Genomic DNA, 22,928 nt, shown 5'->3' with positions numbered 1-22,928 from the left:
AATAAAAAATATATGCTGTATTTGTGTGTCTTTATGTATACTATACTATATGTATACTATTTTTATGTAAACAAAAACTTTTTAGTCGTTTTGAAAGCACTAATCATTTCATATTTATTTATTTAGCTTATAAACCCATCCTGAGAAATATAAAAAGTGTGACAAATAGCCCAGGTCTCCCCTGCAGTTTTGGGGTCTCTATAAATGCAATCGCAACAGGTTATTTGGCACAGGTTTTTTGAGGATGTCGGCGCTGTGCCTTAACACAACTTCATTACCTCTCCGGGTCAATTTAGCGCGTTTTAATAGCTCTACTGCTGTTCACAGAGACACCCTCTTAACAAAAACAGAGCTTAGCTGATCTCTGCACTCATCCGTCCTAACTGTACTCTTTCTGGGTGACTGATCATATTCCCCGAAGCAAAATGATGAATGAGGACAGCAGCAGTAAAGGAGTTAACGCTAACAGGAAGTTCAGGGAGTCCGTGTCCGCGGGGGGCACGTCAATACTCCTCTCTCGCTCGCGCTCACTTACTTTCAAGGCACATGTAGCCTCCAAACTCACTTCACTCTCTCAGCTCTCCGCTAGCCTTCTCTCAACATTTTTGAATGCATACACGTCCTAAACTAGTATGAGTGCGGGTAACGGAGACAAAGAAACCAAAAGGAAGATGCCCCATTCCCGTTTTTGACGCTAGCGTTTCTTTCAGCGTTCGCGCGCGCGGACGCGCGACTGTTACTCATATATGGGACAGTAAATCCGGCGAGGATGACACCTCATAACCAGCGAAGATACTCTCAAGAAAGTTGGAAACTGAGCACTGGAGCATCCAGCGTCGCTTAGTACGTTGCAGCACGGGAAGGCAAGCCTCCAGACGCGCTGCTTAGTGAAGGCAAGCCGGGATACTAACTGATGCGCACGAGCTGGGAAAACTGCTGATCCTTTTCATCCAAGTGGGATATTAGGATTGGAAACGGAGTACATACATCGGATGCGTTACTTTTGATGTCTCCGATCGGCACAGCTGTAAAGGTATGCGTTATACGAGGCTTGTGATACTTTTCTGTGTGATTTTCTCACAACCAAAGATGAGGCAAATATGGTTTATTTACGAACCATCCTAAAGATAGATTGCACAGCCTTAACACGCCGCTGTATATTTGGCTAGTTTTAAATAGCGGCTAAAAACTGACAAGTAAATTGATTGATTAGTTAAGTAATTAAGCAAAGAGATTGATATAACACACAGTAATGGTGTATTCATATGTGTGCATGTCAAGACGTGTGTGGGTGTCTGTCACCATCATCATCATCATCATCATCATTATCATCATCATATCTTGAACCTGTACATCCATTCTTGTTTAGTAGCTACAACAAATCCTTCTTTTGTCTAGTAATACCTCTTTAGATTAGTTTACTCCCTCCAGATTTATGTCACACAGTTCCTAATTATGTTTTCATAAAGATACAGTATGCTTTTATTTCACTGAAAAAAAACAGCTTCAATCAACCTAAGACGGTTAGAGGCATTTTAGCACCGTTATCTGCTTTGAATCCAGCTAAAACACTTAAATCCGAGACTGAATCAAATAAAACCATCTTAAACCAGCAAAGACCAGCAAACTAGTTTAGGCTGGATTAAGGCGATTTTCCCAGTCTGTTTCTACTGTACACTTTGTTGCTGGTTTTGGTTGGTTTAAGCTTGTCCAGCCTGGCAGGTGCCCAAAACCCCTATAATTTGAGATGTTATGGACTCATTTCTTAAGATATGTGTATTACCTCAGTCTTAGCTCATAGGCAGCAGTGGAAAACCCTTCAACATGGGATTGCTTTCAGCATCAGATCTTTTGTCAGACATTTAAAGTCCAGGCTTTCTCAACCTCTCTTACAGCCCCCCTCTTGCTCAACAAACACTATTTTCTTTAGCAGCTGGAATGCTGACTATTTGGGGTGGACAAATAAAACTTCCCAACGAATCCCGTCTGGTCTCAATTTACTCACTCGTTAGTTCAGCCGGGAATACAAACTCATTGAAAAGATGTCAGTCGTTACAAGTGGGAATCTGTATGTGCAAATGCTGCCTGCATTAACCCCAAATACGTCAGTCTCTATTCAAAAAAAAGTTTAGCTTCAGTTTGAATCAATGAAATCACGAGATTGATTGGACAAAATGCATCCCAGCTATTCTGAATTTCATTATAGTGCTGTTGTTTTGTGAGTTCATGCTGATGTGCTTTATGACCTACACACACATCACACAGTTTGCCTGTCATTTTGTCTGTCAGTGGATCAGTAGGGTCATGTTTATTTTCCTTTCAAACACACAAGACACATGCATTCCTGACTGGCTTCAGGGTCTAAATTTTCTGTCAACACACATGGGTTTGAGCTCTGAAAACTCTCCACAAATGACACTTCATTGTTTTCCAGCTTATTATGCTATTTTGAAAATTGCAGCACATCTCAGGGCAAAACAATATCTTAAATATCGCCCATTTGGGTCTTTAGGGGGGAAAAGGGTATTGTTTGGTCATTTTCATCATATCAAAGAGAAGAATAGGCTTCAGGATTGGTCATGGAATCTGAACTGAGAGGCAGGAAGTCAGCCAAACCCTCCCTCTGGATGTTTGGACCTTTGAATGTGAAGGTTAACATGCAAAGCTCTGTTTGCTTTGAAAACCAACATCCCCTTTTCACCATCCACTTATTCACTTGGAAAACTGTCTTGCTAATGCCGGCCTGCTGCTTAGTTTACCATGAATTTAGGAGACAAACCCCCTCCTCCTAAGAGCTCAGAGGGAATACAACAAATCCCTGTTTCCTCCCAGTGCACCCCAGCTACAAGAATTTGGGCTGATGAGCTTCCCAGCTCCATGCTTTGTGTCCCTTATNTGTGTATTGTGTTTCATAGTGCCATTCTTCAACTTAATGCTTAAAGTTATTTATTGGCATTCATGGTTCCATGATGTATTTTTAAAATCCATAGAACCTTTACATTACACTAAAAGTTTTCAAAAAGGTTTGATAAAATTATTAAAGTCATTGTGTCCCCCAAAATGTCAATTCTGTCATTAATTACTCCCTTGTATCGTTCCAAACACCTAAGGCCTTTGTTCGTCTTCTTCGGAACACAAATTAAGATATTTTTGAAATTTGAGAGCTTTCAGGCCCTGCATAGACAGCAATGCAACTGACACATTTAAGGCCCAGACAGGTAGTGAGGACATAATTAAAATAGTCTAATATTTGGTTATTCTTTTAAGTTTTGTTTTACAATGTGAATGCACACACTCACACTCCAAACCTTGTTACTAAGTTAATTAATTACTTTACCATCAAATGGTTTTAAAAATCAACAACTGCTTCAAAATTTGTTTATGGTTGTGTCTTATTAATTGAAGAGCAAAATGCCCAAGTGTCACCAATTTATATTGCCCACAGGTCTTTTTACCTGTAGGAAAACCGTAAGGGAACCCACTGCAAATATAATCTTCCGGGATATGACTTCACAACAGCTCCCTATTAGGAAATTCAATTCATTTTGAGGTTTCATTTTCATCTGAAATGCAAATGTTCTCAGATATCCCTAGATAAGAGCATCTGCCCAGCAGATGTCGAGGTTTTGATGGCGGTAGAAATGCAAACACAGACAGAATCCCCCTCCCCATCTCCGACCTCCGAAGCCCCCAGAATGAACGCAAGAGCAGTCCCTCAGCAGCCAAGAGCCTGACTTTACTGCATCTCCCTCAAACAGCGGCATTTCCGAAACTGGTGGAGAAGAAAAGAGCTGGAAGCGGTTCAAAGAGTCGATGGGTTTGGGAGGGGACGAGCTTGTTGACGGTGGAGTTTGCTGACCTCGTCTGTCTCAAGGAGTCTTGTGTTTGCAGTGGTGAGAGGGTTTCCAAGTGCAGGTGTGTGCAAGCGCACAGCTGTGAATGCCGTCCTCTGTCTGGTGACTCAAAACCGCACTGTCTCTGCCCGACTTGGATGCGTCCCTCATGAGTAATTCGTCCCCACCCTCCTACGTTTTCTACGACTCTTGATCACCCCAGGTTTCTGTCTGCACCTCTTCTGCGTTCCTTCATCCAGGTCAAAGATCACAACCTTTTGACGTCATTCCTTCTGTCTACACTTTCCCCTTCTTGGATCATTATCCATTTGTCTTTTTTTATCTCTTATCTTTGATCACTAGAAACATTCCTGTTTGTAATGTAAAACTTTTAACTTCCCAGGCTTGGTACACTATGCATGACATAGCGCTTCCCTTTCCTGACTACTAAAAGGTCCATTAGCTTCCCCCCTTTTCCCACTGTTGATAAATTGATGGGGCAGCATGCTAGTTTGTCACCTTGAACTTTATGGACAGACACTTATTATTTTATAGACACCATTTGCAGCACAGCTTTCCTTCTATAATTAGTTGCATACACTAAGACAAAGGGAATTTCCCTGGTGTAGCAGGCAAGAACTCAGGGCTACAGGCCCTTTTTTTATAGCCCCACTCTTCACTACACCCGATGACACTTTTATTGAGCCTCAGGAACTTGGATGTTTCAGCCCTCTCGGCCAAAACTCTTTCCCCTCACTGTATGTTCCCTGGGGAATGATTGCTTTTCTGTGCGTTCATGACATATTTCTGAAAAACCATGAAAATGGGTCTTTTGAACTATGTAAACTGCTTTCTATTGGTCATTGTGAGGTCACTGGCCTTGTTTCATCGTGTGAATGGCAGGGAAAGCTCTGTTCTCACTGGCCAGTTGATGATGGCCAACTTTGGATGATCTCACATGGACTGCATTACTGATGCAGAGCTGTTTTACTGTGCACAAATGGGTCATTTCAAAAAGTAGACCTATTTCCCAAAGCTTTAAGATTTGTGCATGAAATGTGACAAACATTAAGCGCAGTGTGAACAAACTGATAGTTTTTTATTGGTGGGTAGCAGGAAGACAGTCAAATTTTAGGTTGATATCAAAATAAGAAAAAGTCCCATTGGTAGAGATAAATAAGCAAAATCTTGAGTTTTGCACATTGTTTTTATTATGTATTTTAAATTACATTTTGTTTTGGGTACAAAAACACAGGCAAGACAACACAGTGATCATGACATTGAAAGTTTTAAAAATGGCTTTATGACCCTTTTTAAATTAATTGTTTAATGTAATAATGCATTGTTTGATTATCAATTTCACACTATGTATCTCTAAATCTGAGTATAGCTGAACCATCTGTCACAGATCATAGACATGATTCAACCCATAATTTAATTTTGCCTAAATTTGTAGTTGCTGCACTTGGCTTTGTCCAGAATCCACTCCTGATGTGACCAATTGGCAATTGCTTGGTTTTAAAATAGCTTAACTAGCTACATTTGTTCTGTTGTTCAAACAAAACAAAACCTCTTGAAATATTTAAAATATGAAGATTTTTGTTTTCCATGTGACTTGTCCATGTCTTCAGTCAGAATTGTTTTTCCATTTCAAGCCTATTATGAATTGATCTGATAAACAACTGTGTCAATACAGTATTTTAAAACCCACACTTAATATTGTCTAGAAGGCGCAACATTGAAAAAAGCTTGAAANAAAATAGCTTAACTAGCTACATTTGTTCTGTTGTTCAAACAAAACAAAACCTCTTGAAATATTAAAAAATAAGAAGATTTTTGTTTTCCATGTGACTTGTCCATGTCTTCAGTCAGAATTGTTTTTCCATTTCAAGCCTATTATGAATTGATCTGATAAACAACTGTGTCAATACAGTATTTTAAAACCCACACTTAATATTTTTCTAGAAGGCGCAACATTGAAAAAAGCTTGAATCAAAAGGCTCAAATCTCCTGTGATTGAGGACCACATACAGTGTGGCCTGCATTATTAGCCCTCCCTCCTCACTGACCCATTGCTTTCATGCCCACTGCATTTCCTCACCAGCGTATGTGACCACCCCAACCCTGCATTATCCATTGTGTTTGTGAAGCCTTTGTTGTCTAACCGACCAAGGAAAGGACTAAAAAAATGTGGTGCTGGCGGTGGGCAGACATGTCGGAGGGGTGGATGGCAAAGCTGTGGTCTGGCTCTAGAGGGAAATGTGAAGGTCAGCTGGAAAAGAAACAATAAAAAAACTCTCTGCCTAAGACAATAGAGCAGCAGGGACGGGACTGACAATAGTCAGGCTTCTGTTTATTTACGTGTTTGGGTGCATCAGCATTGACCTCACTTTGTGAACAGGTCAGCTGTTGAACATGAAAACACATCTTCACCCCTCGACACGCTCACACGCACCTCTGTTTATGTGTGTTGGCCAGTTGTAGATAGCTGGATGTTGCATTGGGTGCGAGTGTGTTTACAGTAGAGGTTTCTGCTTGCAATATGAATTCATCTGTTGATAATTCTTTACAGTTCAGTGTCAAAAGTAATCATTTTTAATGCTTTTTTTTATACTTTAGTTAAAACCAGGAGCTTTGCTTCTGCTTTGTGTTTATGGATGCAAAATAACTATGAAAATGAATAAGACATGTTCAAGAAACTGTTCATTTTTCAACTGTACTTTGTTGGCATCTGTGGTTCCAAAAGGAACCTTTTAATACCATAAAACCTTCTAAACTTACACAATTCATTATTTAATTAGCTTTTTTTCTGCCATTTAAATAAAAAAGATATATCCCCCACACACACCTCCTCCACTTTTGGCTTTTTTAAGAAAAACATTGTAAGATGAAAAGTTGTAAAAAAAACTTGTAGCCTTATATTATATTTAATATCATATAATGTTTAAGGGTTCTCCTGTGTTTTGTCAGTAACTAAGTCTTTTGTATTACAATACAAGAAACAGGACTTCTTCGCACTAACATATAATTGTCATCCAGTTCTTCTACACTTTAGACACGCAAAAGAAAACTCCCCAAAACACACACATGTGCAGGCAAGAACAGGCACACAGCTGTCCAGCTGTGCTCTCATGTAATAGGACTCTGTCAGCGGGTAGTTTTGTCTCTATGACTGTCAGACTGTGGAGCGTACAGATGCACCTGGAATGATGCCACGAGAGATGCAACTGTAATGAAAATTACAGGGTGGAAAAAGGCCTCCCGCTCGACATTTTTCATTATGACAAAGTTGCAATTTTGCTTGAGGAGCACGTCAGGGTGTTTGGAAGACGTATGGAGACTGGCTGCTCTGTATTAGGGAGAGTAGAGTCTCTCTAACCTCATTCTAACCTCTGCGCTGGCTAACCAGATGTTGGCCCTCATCCACTCGGCCTCAAAAATACTTGCTGTCCCCCCCAACCCCTCCGACGGAAACATTTATTCGCTATTAGAATCTGTTGTCGGAAAGCGAGTTAATTTTTACCACAATTCCATTTCTGGAATTCGGGAATTTCGCAGCAAACAAGCTCTGGAGCCAAAAAAGTACATGGGGTTTTAACCGCAAAGGCTTGTAGTGTTCTACAACCTTCATTCTCGCAGTTACAGGAAGTGAGATGCCTTTAATGAGGCAGAGCTGGAAATGGGCCCTTAAGGACCCAGGGGAATGCGGTGAGAAACACTCTGAAGGACAGTGCATGGAAAAGTGCCAGGGTAATTTTTAATTTAGTCTGGTTACGAGACATCCAAAACAGATCATTACGCTTGGCTCGGAGCGTTTCTCTGCAACTGAAGTACGGACATAAACAGAGCTGCCTAAATAACAGGAGCTACAGTATATCATGCACTGCATCTTTAGATCGGCGGTTGTCGATCAGTGGCTCATGGCCCAAAATTTGGTTGTATGTCTATTCTGACAGGAGGGAAAAACGATTCTTAATGTGAATGATAAAATGCAACTAGCCATATAATTGTTCGTCACGCACGATATATCAAAAATATCTATATGATATTTATCTTTTATCTTTTAATGCAACAACGTACAGGAAGTCAAAATACTTCACCTGCCATTAGTGCTTCTATCTGTATGTTATGAAGCGACAAGAATACTTTTCGTACGCAAATAAAAATGAACAACAACATTTATTCAACAAATAAATGGAGCTACAGAGAAACAGAGAAGATGAATTGTTGAATACATTTATTTTTTATTTAGTTTAAACTACTGATGGCGGATGGAGTATTCTGATGATGTCTTTCATATTTTCCCGGACCCTGACTGTGTTGTTTACTTGGCAGTCGGTAAGGGGTCACAAGCCTCTCGGTTTTAATCTAAAATATTTCAAATTGTCTTCCAAAAGGCGAGCAAAGCTTTTACAGGTTTGGAAACAGTAAGCCTTTACCCTCCCTCATGTTGTTTTAAACCTGTAAGACCTTCATTTCAATTTTGAAAAAAAATATAACAGCAACGCATTAAAATAGTCCATGTGACGTTATGGTTCAACCATAATTTTTTAAACAACAGAAAACAAACAAAGACTTTTTTCAACAATTTATTATTATAATTTTTTTGTCAGTACTCGTGAATGCGCATCAAAGTTTGAAACTGAAGAGAAGAAATTGTTGGATGAAGTTATGTTGGTTTTCCCAGGATTCTCATAACTTCACAACATTACAGTTAAACCAGTGATGTCACATGGACTATTTTAATGATGTCCTTCCTGTCTTTATGGGCCTTGAACGTATCAGTTGCACTGCTGTATATGGAAGGTAGAATGCTTTCGGATTTCATCAAAAATATCATAATTTGTGCTCCAAAGTTGAACAAAGGTCTTGCAGGTCTGTCATTAGTTGAAGGTAAGTATTTAATGACAGAATTGACATTTTTGCGCGAACTGTCCCTTTAAGTGAGAACCGCTGTTTTAGATGAAACCTCTTTATTGAACTCCATAAATCAAATCGTAGAAAAAGAGCGGTGTCAATTTTATTGTAAGACATCAGAGCACAACGAGTATGGAGAAGCTCTCTCCTATGATGTGTCCTGTTTCCGTCTCTTTTTTAAGTTATGGAGGGTATCTGTGTAGTTCAAGCTTTCTCTCAGATGTTGAGGTCTCCTCTGAGTGACGGGCAGCGGGGAGCCCGCGGAGTGAAGGCCGGGGCAGGTGACACAATATGATAAACATTAACACATCATAGAGGAGCCCTGTCTATTCCGATTGTTTCCTTTTCCTGAAGTTCCAGCACCAATTGCGCTGACAGGACACATGCTCAACATTTGGGAAAGAGAGCTGCGGATTTTTGTGTCCGTGCCAACCATTACATACGTTTCATTTTCTCTCCTTTTGTAAAAGAGAGAAAGTGTGAGACGAAACCCTTCGAAGCAAGGCTGCGAGCTACACCCCCACTCTTTCTCAAAGAGCGTCTATCGAGTTTCAGCTCTTTAATTGCGTTGGCTCAGACCTTTGGTATTTTTTTTTTATTGTCTTCCTCTTTTCGTGAAAGAAGCGGAAGGCACTTTAGCACTGATAAAGAAAGAGCCGGTTTGCTATAGTTTTTCTCAGTCGAAACTAAAGGGAGTGTACGCTACATTTGTTGAGTAGTTGTAATGTCACTTACATTTTTCTTTTGTTCTTTCTTTCTTTCTTAGACATCACTGCGAGGTGCTATTCTGAACTATTTATTAGTTTAGTTTAGTTTATAAATCTTACTATGAGGTTACCAAATGATTTTATTTTATTTTATAAACTGCTTCTTGCTGTGAGGTGAGACTGTTTCCCAATGCCTAATTTTCCCAATTTGTTTTGTTTTATTTTATTATATTTTATTTAGTTTATAAACAGCTTTTTGCTATTAGATGACAGTGATTGCCAATAATTAAATTCAATTAAATTTTTATGATTTTAGTTTTGAAAGTTTTCTGTTACTCAGTGTAATTTTACTGCCGTTATTTATTTTTTTTATTACATATTTTTAAAATACGTTTGTCATTTAACAGTGCTGTTTAGTCATCTTAACACTTAGCATTTGTTTTGCAGGTTTCAACTTCCTGTGATATAATCGCACCATGCCTGAGGGAGCGGGCCGCGACAGCCAGAAAAAAAACAGCAACCAAGGTCAGATGCCACTCAGTCAATATCAATATTTGGAAATTTGATCATAATGATGTAATATCCCAGTGAAAAGTTACTGACAGGAACCGCTCACTCGTGGTCTGATTTTGAAGTTTCTTTGTTCACTTCTGCTGTAAGTTGTGGCTGAGTTCAAAACCACAAACAAGAGCCTGGGAAAATGACGAAAGATATCTTTTCTGAGATATTGCACAATTTTCAATGGAGATAAGCCATCAAGCATGCCCAAGATAAGAGTGTCTATCAGGAATGAAATGCTCACAGTTATCAGGTTCAGATTTGGACGGGTGGTCTCCCTCTTGATATTTTTGGACCTCAGCCTCTCCTACTTTACAAAAGAATGGTTGCTTACATTATCAATTCAAACAAACTGAACAAGACTGTTGAAAATGTGCTGACAATCACAATTGTTTAGGGTTGGTCACCTCTCTTTGGACTGGGCTCTCTAAACAATTCTTGATTGAAATACTTCTGATCATGCAGTAGAGACCAAGAGGCACATTTATGTTTGGAAAGAAGTTTTTATGTCAAGTTGCTGTCAATATACCACCCATCCCACAAGAGCAATACGTATAACTTCAAATATATGTGGCCATTTTTAAATAAAAATGCATTTGACTCAATCCAGACCTCAGCTGGCACTCAATGAGAACCTTTGGAGGGATTCGCTTGTGTTTGGTTTCACCACTTCCTGTGACGGGGCCGTCAGGTGCAGACTGGCACCGCTTACAGGAAGTATCTCAACAGACGGATGAGCAGTCAGATACGCAGACACAGATAAACATTCACTGCTTGAGCTCATCTCCATCTTGTACCGTTATTTTGTGAGTCATTCCTTGTTTGCAGTACCTTTTGAACTCTTTTGAATTTATGTGTTGGAATTTAAGAAAGCATTTCTATGAATAGGCATATCAGAAATATTCAGTGGTCTAGTTAACGTTATTAATTCTAACTTTACACAATGGCATGAAAATAGGGTATAACTTTACTAAGTTGAAGTGGGTTTTTTTTGGAAGCACGAGTACCTTAACTTCATCCAACACAAATTCTCTGTAGAAGGAGAGAGTTATTAAGGGACTTGTGCTTTCTTGTTTAATGGTTTGGGGTATGCTTTTTTGAGAAAAGTAAAGCTATTTATTTGATCAAAAATATATATATTTTAAAATAATATTACAATTTAAAATTGACATTTTTAAATGCAAGTTATATAATGGATAGTTCTGGTCCTTGATCATGATTGCTTGAGCTATTATTTAAAATAGAAATCCTTTGTAACATTATTACATTTGTGTTGTGACACAAATTCCTCCTCCAGTTTAAATCTTAAATTAAGGTGAAATGTTGTTTTTAATTCACTAATACAAATCTAATTCACCCTAATTCAGTGGTTCCTTGTATCGACTTGTTTCTTGTACACAAAAATGCTCTTTAGTATTTTCCGGCAAAGACGGAAGAATTTGGCAGCTCTCTATGGTTTTGTGGTCTGTGCACTAATACACAGCTAGACAGGAAATCTGTCTATGAGAGTGAAGTGTGCAACAAGCCCAACATTTTTTATGCACGTTACATACAGTGGTTCCTGTTTGCTTAATGACTGATGAGGTCCTTTCAGTTTCTGCTGGAATAAGATTCATTTGGATACCTTTTGTCGTTCGGTAGCCATTTGCTTCAAATTAGTTATGAGTACTAACTAAACTACGGCGAGAGGACATAATTCACAGCTAACCGCATTGGTGGTCATTCCGGCTGATGCTGCAGTGCCTTGCAGATCAGGTATGTGATCTCTTTCTCTTGGCTTTCACTCGTCTGGCCAAACCATCTCTACAGACCGCCGTGATCGATATAACAGGCCTGATTCCCTGTTAGGTGAGCCTTGTTAGTCCATTTATTGGAGTATGAGTGGCTAAATAAAAGAGTTGAACAGTGTGTAGAAGATTTATGATGAAAATACCAAAATTACTGGAACTCTTAATAAGTACGTATCACTGACTAATAATTTATCGCAATTACAGACACAAAGATCAAATTAAGGTGTTTTTTACATTTGTTATTTACATAAGTGGATCGATGTCATTATAAAAATATAGGAAATTAGCTATAATGTATTATTTCAGATTTCAAAAACAGCTGTGCAATTCATCAAGTCATTCCATTTTCCATTAAGAATCATATAATTATGAAGAACAGTATATGTGTGTTGGCTCACGCACATGTTCATCAGTCTTATCTAGAGATGGTTAGGTTTTTTTGGACATCCTGACCGATTTATCCACGGTAATGGATAAGGAGGCTTGGTAATGGCTTGGAGGCTCTTTAAACTTAATGTTGGGGATAAAGAAATCCATAGGGATGAGGTTTTGGGTGAAGACTCCCCTGCTGATGGTTCTTCCATGCCACATGAAAGCTTCTGACTTCATGCCCAAGTAGTGACGGAGAGCGCTGTCTGTTTGCTTTTGTTCCAAAGGATGCGCTGGGTTTACGTTGTCACACTTCATGCATCTGTCCGGCTGAATTTATGCTGCTCTTTGAATGCTCTCCTGAACGCTTTTGCACCCAGCACTTGAGATCTCGAGATAGGCATCAAACGAAAAGCAAAAGATGGTCATATTGGTGATGTATGTCTGGCCGTGGAGGATTTTACAATCAGATTTTTTTTCATGTGCGACTGCCGCCATAGTGGTGCTGATCTTGGACCGGGGCCAGCAGAAGATAAACACATGCCTTCATGTGCTTTATGAGTGCATTTAAATCAAATTCAGGCAATCAGTATTACCAAAGTGCCTTCAAACCTCGCATGAATGGGAGAAAAGGCTCCGGCTAACGCAGTGCGTGATGGATGATGGGCAGACTTGGCGAGGAAGGGAGAGTAGAGAGTAACAGTTGACTGCGTCGCCCTGCCTGCTAGGTCAGAGGAAATGGAGGATTGTTCGTCTCCGTCGGCTCGTGCTCTGTAACTGGGCCACCATTGTGACAAGCACAGCCCAGCAATTCAGCCTTAAACAATGGCAATCCTCACAGAGCTCTGTACCGGTCTGTGTTCTCTTGCCTTGACGACCAGACTGTTGTGTTCAGTTTTGATACGGCGCTTCAGGCAGAACGTTACTGTTTTGTTTTAGATGTTCTGGTCGTCTGAGGGCACGACTGATTGAACGACTTCTGTGTTTTCAGGTTTAATCGCCCAGCAAATTGCAGTCAGGAAGTTGTGATTTTTGTTTCCTGTCTGTACAGGGCGTGCACTGCACTGTTGGATTGACAGCTTCTGTGGGTTTTGCACAGTCACACCTTTCAAGCAAGCAAAACATATTTTTCTGTTTCTGTTTTCTGTTTTTACTGTTGATTTGTACCTTACCTATATATATGTACAGACACACACATGCATTTATATAAAAACATAACATAACAAAAAAGGAGAAATAAAAGATTATCCAAAAAAAAGGCAATTGTAAAGAATGATGATAATAAATGAATACTAAGGATTAAAATTATGGATTATTGCATGTAGATTTTGGTATGCATAATTTTGGGACAGTTTCTTCTGGAATGCATGCAAGTTTACTGGGGGCTTCAAGAAGCAGGATATTTAAGCCCAATCAACTTATGCTCTTGTGTTGGGGAAACAATTGAGATATGAAAGAAATCTTCCATAATAGTTCTTAATGTCGTCTCTTTTTTTTATTTGATAACCGAAAGGTCTGTACTATGCAATGATCCCTAGTATCATTACACTGAATTGCTCCTATTTCTCTCTGCTACAGCTGCCAAGCGCCCCTCCTCTGTGTCCTCGCTGAGTGGGATCGTGAGCCGCATGGCCTCCTCGGGGGGCGCATCCCGCGGGAGCTGCACCTCCGTTAACACAGTGTGCTCCGACAGTGACCGCGGAGCCAGTCTCAGTTCCTCTGCCTCATCCGCCTCGCTGCAGGATGGACACTCTTCCTCTTCCTCCTCATCGCTCCCCTACGGAGCCGTGCCGACTTACCCCGCGCCACAGCGCAATGGCTCCGACATCAGTCTGGACCTCACCCCTCTCTCCCTGCTGACAGGAGCCGGTCCCCTCCCCACCTCCACAACACCGCTGCCCAAACTCACTCGTCTGGAGAGGGTGGCGCTGGAGATAGTGGAGACCGAGCAGGCCTACGTGAGGGACCTCAAGAGCATAGTGGAGGTAAGAACCAGACACAACCTGATCTTTGTTGCTACAACATTTTGTACTGTAACACAAAAACAACGTTGAGCTAATATTGAAGTAATTTTTTTAAATGCTTTTAACGTTGAAGGGCTAGTTTACCAAAAATACATTTAAATCCTGTCATCAAATATCTTAAGGCAAGGTGGGCTCTCAACCGTCCGGATAACCCTAGAAACTCAAAAGCAACCCAGTAAAAACACTTGGTACACTTAGCGACAGCCTAGTAACCCCCCAAAACACAGCTTTAAACATCATAAAAACAACCTAGAACCGCAAATCTTAAGAAATCAGCCAGAACAACTGAGCAAACAGCACCTAAGCTACCCAGAACAACGCAACCTAGCAAGCACCTAGCAACAGCTTAAAAAACACCAGAAAACCAAAACGAACAGTTAGCAATGCCATCTTTTAAAGTCATATTAGGTTGATTTTCTGGTATGAGTGCGCACATCCAAAGCATGCACACAGAAAGCGGCTGTCATGTGGCCTGTGAGTACAGCACTAAGTTATATTTAATGTCTTATTGTTCTTCAACAGTTAAATACACTCAAGTTTATGTAAAAACACAAGTTACAAAAACAGTTAGTTATGTCAGTAAAGGTGAACAGCTGGGAAAGACATCAAATCTGTGTATTTAGTGACAGCAGCATAATATGCAGTATCTATACCGATGTTAGTATGACCCAAATAGTATAATAAAAACATAAAATCACTTTCTGCTCTGGACGGTATAACTTATAGCTTTACTATAAATTTTGTGTGGTTGTGTACACACACAGTCAACACACATTTATGTTCAAACAACACGTAAAAAGTGAATTTTGCATAATAGATGTCCTTTAAAACAAGACTCGGAACGAATGAATACTATTATTTTTGCTGGACCGAAGCCACCCAGGTGGTGCTGCATTCTTTGGAGCTCTAGAATTGCTCAGTCACAGAAGCTCGTCCAGATCAGCATTTCTCATATCTCTTCACCCTCCGCCAACCCTGTATGTAATCCAGTACTCGTATAACAGACAGCAGAGAAAGCTGAGCCCCTTCCCTGTGCCAGCGGCGATTTAAAATGTGATCATTGTGAGATTCTGTTGTGCCATTCATCACACATTCAGGTGGAGCAAAGGAGGTCATGGCATTGGATGAAAGCTGCAATAAATTCAGACTGTCACTTCAAACGCATCTCTGCGCTGCTTTTCGCATGCACAGCACTGATCCGGGACAATAAGAAGGCTGTTGCAGCATTTCAAACGCACGCACACACAAATCAGATTGTGCTGTAAATATAAGAGACTCTTTGTGGATGCTTTTCAACACATTCATCATATTTCCACGCACAGGTTTCTGGAAGATCAGACCTCCACTGTGACCTCCAACAGGGGTCGTGGATGCGTACCGATACAGCGATTTTATTGGTGCTAATTGCTGTTTATTTGGATTTCCTTTTCACAAATTTTAGGCCAGTTGAAAAGTTTTTTAATTAAATTTAATTACAGTGGCCATAAAGTTAAAAATGTCTTTATCAATAAATGCTGCTCTTTTAAAACTGGGAAGAAGCAAAGAATCTTGACAAAAATATGGTGCTTTTTAACATTGACGATAATGATAGATATTTCTTATGAACCAAATCAGTATGTTAGAATGATTTCTGAAAGATGTGACCGTAAAGACTGGAGTAATGGCTACTGAAATTTCAGCTTTGCCATCACAAGAATTTTACAATATATTAAAAAGAAAAATGTTTTAATTTGTAATAAATTTTGCAGTAATAACACATTTTCCTATGTGTTTGATCAAATCAGTGCAGCCTTGTTATACAAAAGAAAACATTCAAAAACTAAACGTTTTAAACAGAAATGTGTATTTTTAGAGGATTAATGTTAATTGTTTTTTTAATGATCCCTTTTTTCCCCAAAAAATGTATTATAACTGTTTGGGTTTGTTTCTCAAGATCTAAATGATAAGAATAATTAGCAGTTTCGTGTCTTTGACAACACTCATTATTAAAAAAAAACTGTTTTCTCTTTTAAATATGTAGTCATTTATCAACATTAATAGAAAGCAAAAAAGGGTGTGTGTGTGTGTGTGTGTATGTATATATATGTGTGTGTGTGTGTGTGTGTGTGTGTGTGTGTGTGTGTGTGTGTGGGTAAACTCAAAATAATGTATTAAGCCACAATATAAAAATATTTTAAGAATTCATAACTATAAATGAGAAAAATAACCATTAAAAATAAAAAAGGGTCATTGACATAAAAACAACAACAAAACTTGGATTGAAAGAACACACTCTGCAGGCTTAACAGGATTGATACTGTAGCATTGGCCTCGAGAGAGGAGTACAAGTGGTCTGTCATGAGTGACAGGGTCATTGTGAACAGCCTTTGAACTCATGGGAACATTGCCAGTGCCAGCCAACAGGTGTGCGTGTGCGTACTGTATATAATGTGTGTGTTATCCTTTGTATCTGTGACTGATTGATTGCAGAGGCTCATGGGTACATAGGCTGGAGGTTGGGGAATGCCTGAAATGTTACTCCTTTTCTCTTTTGCTGATGGTTTATTAGAAGCCAAGCTTTTCATAAGCCAATAAAAAGAGAAGCACGCAAGCTTATGCAGCCTTATGAAAAGATGCCTTCAGATCAAATAGCCATAAATTGGTTGTTGAAAGACGCGGATCATGCTGAGGAATGCTGCTGTTTTATCAATCTGCGGTCTCAAAATGGAGGCTGAGTGGTGGATGGTTTCGGGGACATAGTGCTGACTCTGGGATATGTGTGTATGATGTCTGATTGGAGTCATACCGAGCTGGGCTCAGCTTCTATTAGTAAGAGACGTCTGGTTTTGATAAAAAGCGTAACAAAGAATGATGTCAAGTTAGCTGGAAACGAGATGAGCATGAGCTCACAGTGCACGGCGTTGCTGTGTGTGACTGTTTTGCCTGGTGTTTGTGTGGGTTATTATTAGTTTGTGAAGTGTCATTTGGTGACATTTAGGTGCAGTGGGTTCAACTCCAGTGTGTGTGTGTGTGTGCGCGTGTGTGTGTGTGTCTTGATGTAGGGAGTGTTAAGGGAAACTAGACTGAGAGATTCCTCTTTTTTGTTTCAGCTGCATTTCAGCCAAATAGGACAGGAAATTGGGGGACGAGGGGGGCTTGGCTGTAGCCCCCATTCTGGGGCACAGGCGGAGATGGAGAGGGGCTGCTCACGAGAGAGAGGGACCAACTCCTGTTCCAAACTCCAAACTGACCTAGTTTCTCAGACAAAGACTCAGAGAGTGTTTAACTTCTCTTACAATCTCTCACTCTCTCTATTGTGTACCACCTTTACAAGCTTCCTCTCATAGATAACATTTCCTTTCTTTCTTTCTTTCTCTTTCTTTCTTTATTCTTGCCATTTTATTATCTTTTATTTTTATTTGTCTGTCTTCCTATGTGTTTGTTTGTCCTTTGTTTTTTCTGCCTATCCTATCCTATCCTGTCCGTTCTTTTCTTTCTATTTATTTTTTACTTTTCTATCTATCTATCTATCTATCTATCTATCTATCTATCTATCTATCTATCTATCTATCTATCTATCTATCTATTTTTTTCTCTTCTTTTTCTTAGTGTTTTCTCTCGATCTGGTCCATATCTCATATGTGAACATTTATGTTTTTCTTTTTGCCAGACTGGCTGTCATAACACACTTCATGTATGCTCTAGTAAGTCTTTTGGGTCAGACGGCATCTGCCAAGAAAATGTGCACATAACTTATGGTTCTTTTGTCTGTGGCTGGTCCCGCTTGTCTCGCACACTCTGCTTTCATAACTCACAGCGTAATCCTCAGATTTCCCCTCACCTCCTGGATTTTCACTCTTCCCCGAGTAGCTGTGTCATCACTCATCTCTTCATCTAGCGCTCCACTTTTGCCATGTGTCACTCTCATGAGCGCCGTTCGTTCAGGGGAATTCTCTCCAGTCTACGGCTGAGTGTAAATCACCGTAATTACAGTGTCCGTTGTCCGTGTTCCCCCTGCCTTGTAAAGGTACAGAATACACCAGCCACTTATTTTCTGGCTCATTTTGCCCCCACCTCAGCATGTTTGCCTTCCCAGACGCCTTGTGGCTCTGGAAACAAACAGTAAAGGAAAAAAGACCCCACGTTTTACAGTCCAGGAATGCAGAGGCACAGGGAAAGCTGGAGGGTGACAAAAAAAAGAGCCCCTTGTAAAGCCAGACCGCTGTCTTACAGGACTCATATGATTTGTTTATTTGTACCTATTTATTGTAGCGGTTCAGTTTGAGTCTTTTTTTAGTTTGTTTTGCCTGGTGGACTTCTTTTGTTGGCTCCAGTGTCTGTAGTTTCTCTCTGGAGATTGTAACTGCCATTCTTGGCACTTTCCCGTACTTTAGTCCTTTGCAGTCCTTTGGAATTTGTTTGTCTATGTTGGCTTGTTGGTTTTGGTCCCAGGACTTGGTTATTAAGGGTTAATGAGGCCAGACACTGATAAACGGACTGATACAGTGTTGATAGATAGCGCTGTTTAACTCTGCAAGCCCAACAGTCAAGAAACAGACCACTCCTGAGACCATTTGCTTTTTGGCATCTGTTGGACACAAAATAGGCTGTAAAATATGATTAACTTTCTAATTTAATGCAAACCGCATTTTACTCATTAAGGCAAGAATGTATCTTCTTAACGGCAACATTATTTTGATTATAGTGTTGGAAAACCACTTCAAGCTGGAAATCTCACTACCCAAGTTGTTGGTTTAGTATAAATGATAGCTAATTATTAAGCTATGTTATAGATCTTTTTTCATTTCTTTTTTTAAAGAAACATTCTGGGTTTAGTGCAAGTTAAGCAGTCACGTATTTTTACTGTATTTGTTTTAATGTGATATTTACTGTTACTATTTACTGTGATTTAGTGTTTATGGTTTTTAGTGCTAAAATCACTTCATAACTGTTTCGTGTAGAGTTTAGTCTTTTGGCTAAACTGTTGAAGCCATTGATATTTGATACTGGCCCTTTTCACTTCCATACTACGTTTCTCTCTGTGACCCAGATCTTCCTTAAACTTTAACCCAGTGGAACTGCTTCTTTTTAACTCCGTGTTAACCAACCACTTCAAAACTGAGAAAGTTGGTGACCCGATTCTCTGTTCCTCAGCAGGTGGCCCTAACTTACCAGTATTTTACGTGGCATGATGATGAGACCGTTTTCTCATGAGACCAGCTTATGACTTTTTCCGAGGTCAGAGGTGAAAGAGCAGAGAGAGAAAAGATAAATATTGTTAGAGGGCCTCCTTTTAACCACTGTATTAGTTGCATGCTTTGCTTTCCTGCACCGCTTTGTATGTTTACTCTGAAGATCATTGAGGGGCTCAAGTGTGGCGTCCATAGTAATTACATTACAGCGATTCTTGGTGTCGGGAGAGATCATTCGGGGGTGAGAGCCATGTCCTGCTGCGTCTGAACCATTTATAGTCTCTTTTTTAGCCCATGAGTTATGAATCCACTCAGTGTTTGCAATGGGAAAATGTAATGGAGTAGAGGTACTTCACCAATTTCACAGGTCCCACATGAATTTTCCGAATCAGTAACAAGCAAAGCAAATTCAAGTGTGAAAATGCCTCGTATGATTTCTGTGAGGTCATCCACGCTCAATTTTCTCGCTTTCTCCTTCTCTCAGGACTATCTTGGCTGCATTATTGACTGTGGCGACTTGCCTCTCAAACCCGAGGAGGTCAGCACCCTCTTCTGCAACATCGAAGACATCTATGAGTTTAACAGGTGGGTGTCTCTATTCTGGGTGGCGGCAGTGTCTGTTGAATTTGCCTCAAACACAGTGACTGTCCTGGGTCATGAGGTACAGCGTGCAGATGTCTTCCAAGAGCAAATATACGCCATTTCTGATGCACTCCAGCAGACTGTCCCTGGACTGCTGTAGTTGATCTGGAATGCTCTTCAGGAGACGTTTTCTCAGCCGTCGACATAACTTAAGCACTTTTTACAAAGACATATGGTTTATTCAACTGCGAGTTCATGCATGGTCCACCGAACAATTTAGTAAGTCTTGTTATGTGTCTGTTTCACACTGTTTATTGCAAATGACACACTGTGTTTATTTCAGACTCATACGCATGGTTTAGCCCAGAGGTTTCTAGTTGGTGGGTCGCTGCTACTTGCCACTTATACATCCTGTTTTTATATAATTCTCTTTCTTGGTTCACCTCCACTCCACATCAACCCTCTAATGACATTAGGCAGTTTCGAAATTGGACATGGCGCCTTACTGCCAGCTCTTGTGGGAAATGATCTTGGCCGTGCTGAAAACAGAAAATCTTAAAAACTCTTGGGTGTCCACATGACCTTATTTAATAAAACTTCCTTTAATAAAATGGCAGGAGTTTTCTTCCCATCGCAGCTGCTTTTGGCCTCTGCTTAAGATTATATTGGCATGTAATGGGTAGAATGAGTTATTAGTTTTTAGGAATACCATTCTTAAAGGGATAGTTAACTTATAAATAAATCATCTTTCATAATTTACACTTTGTTGCATTAACAGGTTGTCAGGCTCCTAAAAAAAAGCACCATATAAGCAGGCTATACTGTATGACTACACTACTTTTTACTTTTTTATCTCTGAATGGCAATTTTTTTTGTTTCAAGTGTCTTAAGGCTGCAGTTATTTGATCAGAATTACAGCAAAAACTTTAAAGTAGTGAAATATTGCAATTTAAAATAATTATATATATATAATGTTTATGTTTATAAAATTTCAACATCATTACTCCAGTCTTCAGTATCACATGATCAGAAATCATTCTGATATACTGATTTTCTGCTTGAGAAACATTTCTTATTATTATCAATGTTAAAAGTCGATTGCTCCCACAGTGTGGTTTGCGAGAGGTGGAGCACTAGGCGAGAATATAACAAATAGTCTTTTAATCTTCTATACGCGAAAAAAAACAAAATAGTTACAAACAAACAAACAAGCAGGCAGACAGACTAGAACCACACGTATTAATGACGAGGAACGGACGAACTGGACTTAAATACACAAAGCAAATTACTAAATTAACGAGACACAGCTGAACACAATAAGAATTAACAGAGAAACGGAAGGTAGGGCACACAGAGCACATGGGACAATCAAAACAACAACAAAAAGTCCAAAGACGTGACAATTGCTTAATATTTTGGAAACTAAATAAATGTGTCCCAGTTGAATTGAAGTATTAATTTCGTAGTTATATATGTATGTATGTGTATATATATGTATAAGTTAAACTTAATATTTACTGTCACTTTTGACAAGATTAATGTGCCCTTATTGAATTAAAATATTCATTTTGTTTTGTAAAAACAATCTCTCTCAAACTTTCGAACAGTAGTGTGTATATTCCAATTCATCTGAAGCCACATGCTATATTTACATGATTAATAGAATGAAATTTAAGTCACTCTAAAATCAGATCCTTCATTTAACTCAGCATGCAGCTCTCAAATTATATGAGAATGAATAATGACTGAAATTTGGTCCGTTCATCTCACAAAGCTTTATGTTTATGAAAAACAGGGACTTGGAAAATATTCAATATTTCTTTGATCGTGCTCAGAGAAAGAATAACAGCGTGTGGGTTTGGAACGACAACGATGGTGAGTAAATGATGACAGAATTTTCATTTCTGAGTGAATTAGCCCCTTAAATCACCTCTCGTGCCTCTGTAGTTGTTAAGACTATATAAAATGAATGACCGACCTTGTTTTTTGCCCTCTTTCGTATAGTTTAAACACACAAAGGCTCTCTCTTTGTCTGTTCTTACTCTTAAAAGCCCTCTGCTCATTGCTGTGGAATGTAGCCCCTGTATTCAGACTTGATTCTGTTGAGTCTACTTTCTTGGCACCGGTCAGAGCTTTAGGACACATACAGATGTCATTTTCCTCTTAGCCAAAGCAGCCGGGCTCCGAGGTAAAGCTCAGGCCCCTGTGGTGAACGATCCACACATGACCTGTCAGAGAATGAGGGTGCAGCCAAGCAAGCAGTGCATCCTGGGACAGCAGACAGGACTTATTTTGTTCCCACAGACATCTGTCCAGTTATAGTGAAGCATTGTAAATTGTGCCTTTGCATTGGAATGCTGCATTTGTCTTTTGCAGCGACTGCAACAGAACAGGCTGTTTTTGCTGGCTTGGGAATCTCCTCTCTATTTTGCAGTGATGAAAACATTCCACTGCTGACTCATTCTTGTGTTTTGCAATAGTTCTTTTAAAACCTTATTACCACTTCTTATTGTTCTAGGTTTATTTTAACATTTGTAATCGCACCCTTATGTTTTTGTTTCCCATTCTGATGGCCTTAAATGGGTGTTAAAACTTCAGGGTCAGCTACAGTACATGGCACATTGTCCTCAGTGACTCTTCAGAATAGACCTTTTTAAAGCCATACTAAATTCATGATAAATATACACTTCCAAAACTTTGAGGCAAAGACATTCATAATGTTCCAAAAGTAAGAATAAATAAATTCAAATAAATATAGTTCTTTGTACTTAAACTTTTTACTTTTTAATTTAAAATAATCCTGAAAAATCTCCAAATGTCCAAAAAAATATTAAGAAGGACTGCATTAAACACTGATAAAAATAAATGTTTTTTGAGCCCAAAATAAGCATATTACAGTGACTTCTGAGGAATCATTTGACCCTGAAGAACGAAGACTAGCTGATTAAAGTTCAGCTTTATCATCACAGGAATATAT

General features: G+C 39.4%; 1 protein-coding gene across 3 annotated transcripts in view; it reads left to right on the top strand.

Moving 5' to 3' along the window:
• Nucleotides 1-586: 586 nt before the first annotated feature.
• The window catches only part of LOC122358517 (pleckstrin homology domain-containing family G member 2-like), a 26,267-nt gene continuing 3,925 nt past the window's right edge, over nucleotides 587-22,928 (top strand). The window contains exons 1-4 of one of the 3 annotated variants that reach the window (XM_043258354.1): nucleotides 587-1,033; nucleotides 9,905-9,982; nucleotides 13,753-14,159; nucleotides 19,854-19,954. In XM_043258354.1, coding sequence (XP_043114289.1) covers nucleotides 9,934-9,982; nucleotides 13,753-14,159; nucleotides 19,854-19,954 — 557 coding nt within the window. In that variant the 5' untranslated portion in view covers nucleotides 587-1,033; nucleotides 9,905-9,933. Of the gene's footprint in view, nucleotides 1,034-9,904; nucleotides 9,983-10,753; nucleotides 10,822-11,549; nucleotides 11,771-13,752; nucleotides 14,160-19,853; nucleotides 19,955-22,928 lie in introns of those variants that run through there. The other 2 variants (XM_043258356.1, XM_043258355.1) reach the window with 2 other exon arrangements.

The sequence above is a fragment of the Puntigrus tetrazona genome, chromosome 15, assembly GCF_018831695.1.
Source record: "Puntigrus tetrazona isolate hp1 chromosome 15, ASM1883169v1, whole genome shotgun sequence".
NCBI classification, from domain to species: Eukaryota; Metazoa; Chordata; class Actinopteri; order Cypriniformes; family Cyprinidae; genus Puntigrus; species Puntigrus tetrazona.
Note: the sequence above shows the minus strand (reverse complement) of the source record. Positions and strands in the feature narration are given on the sequence as shown.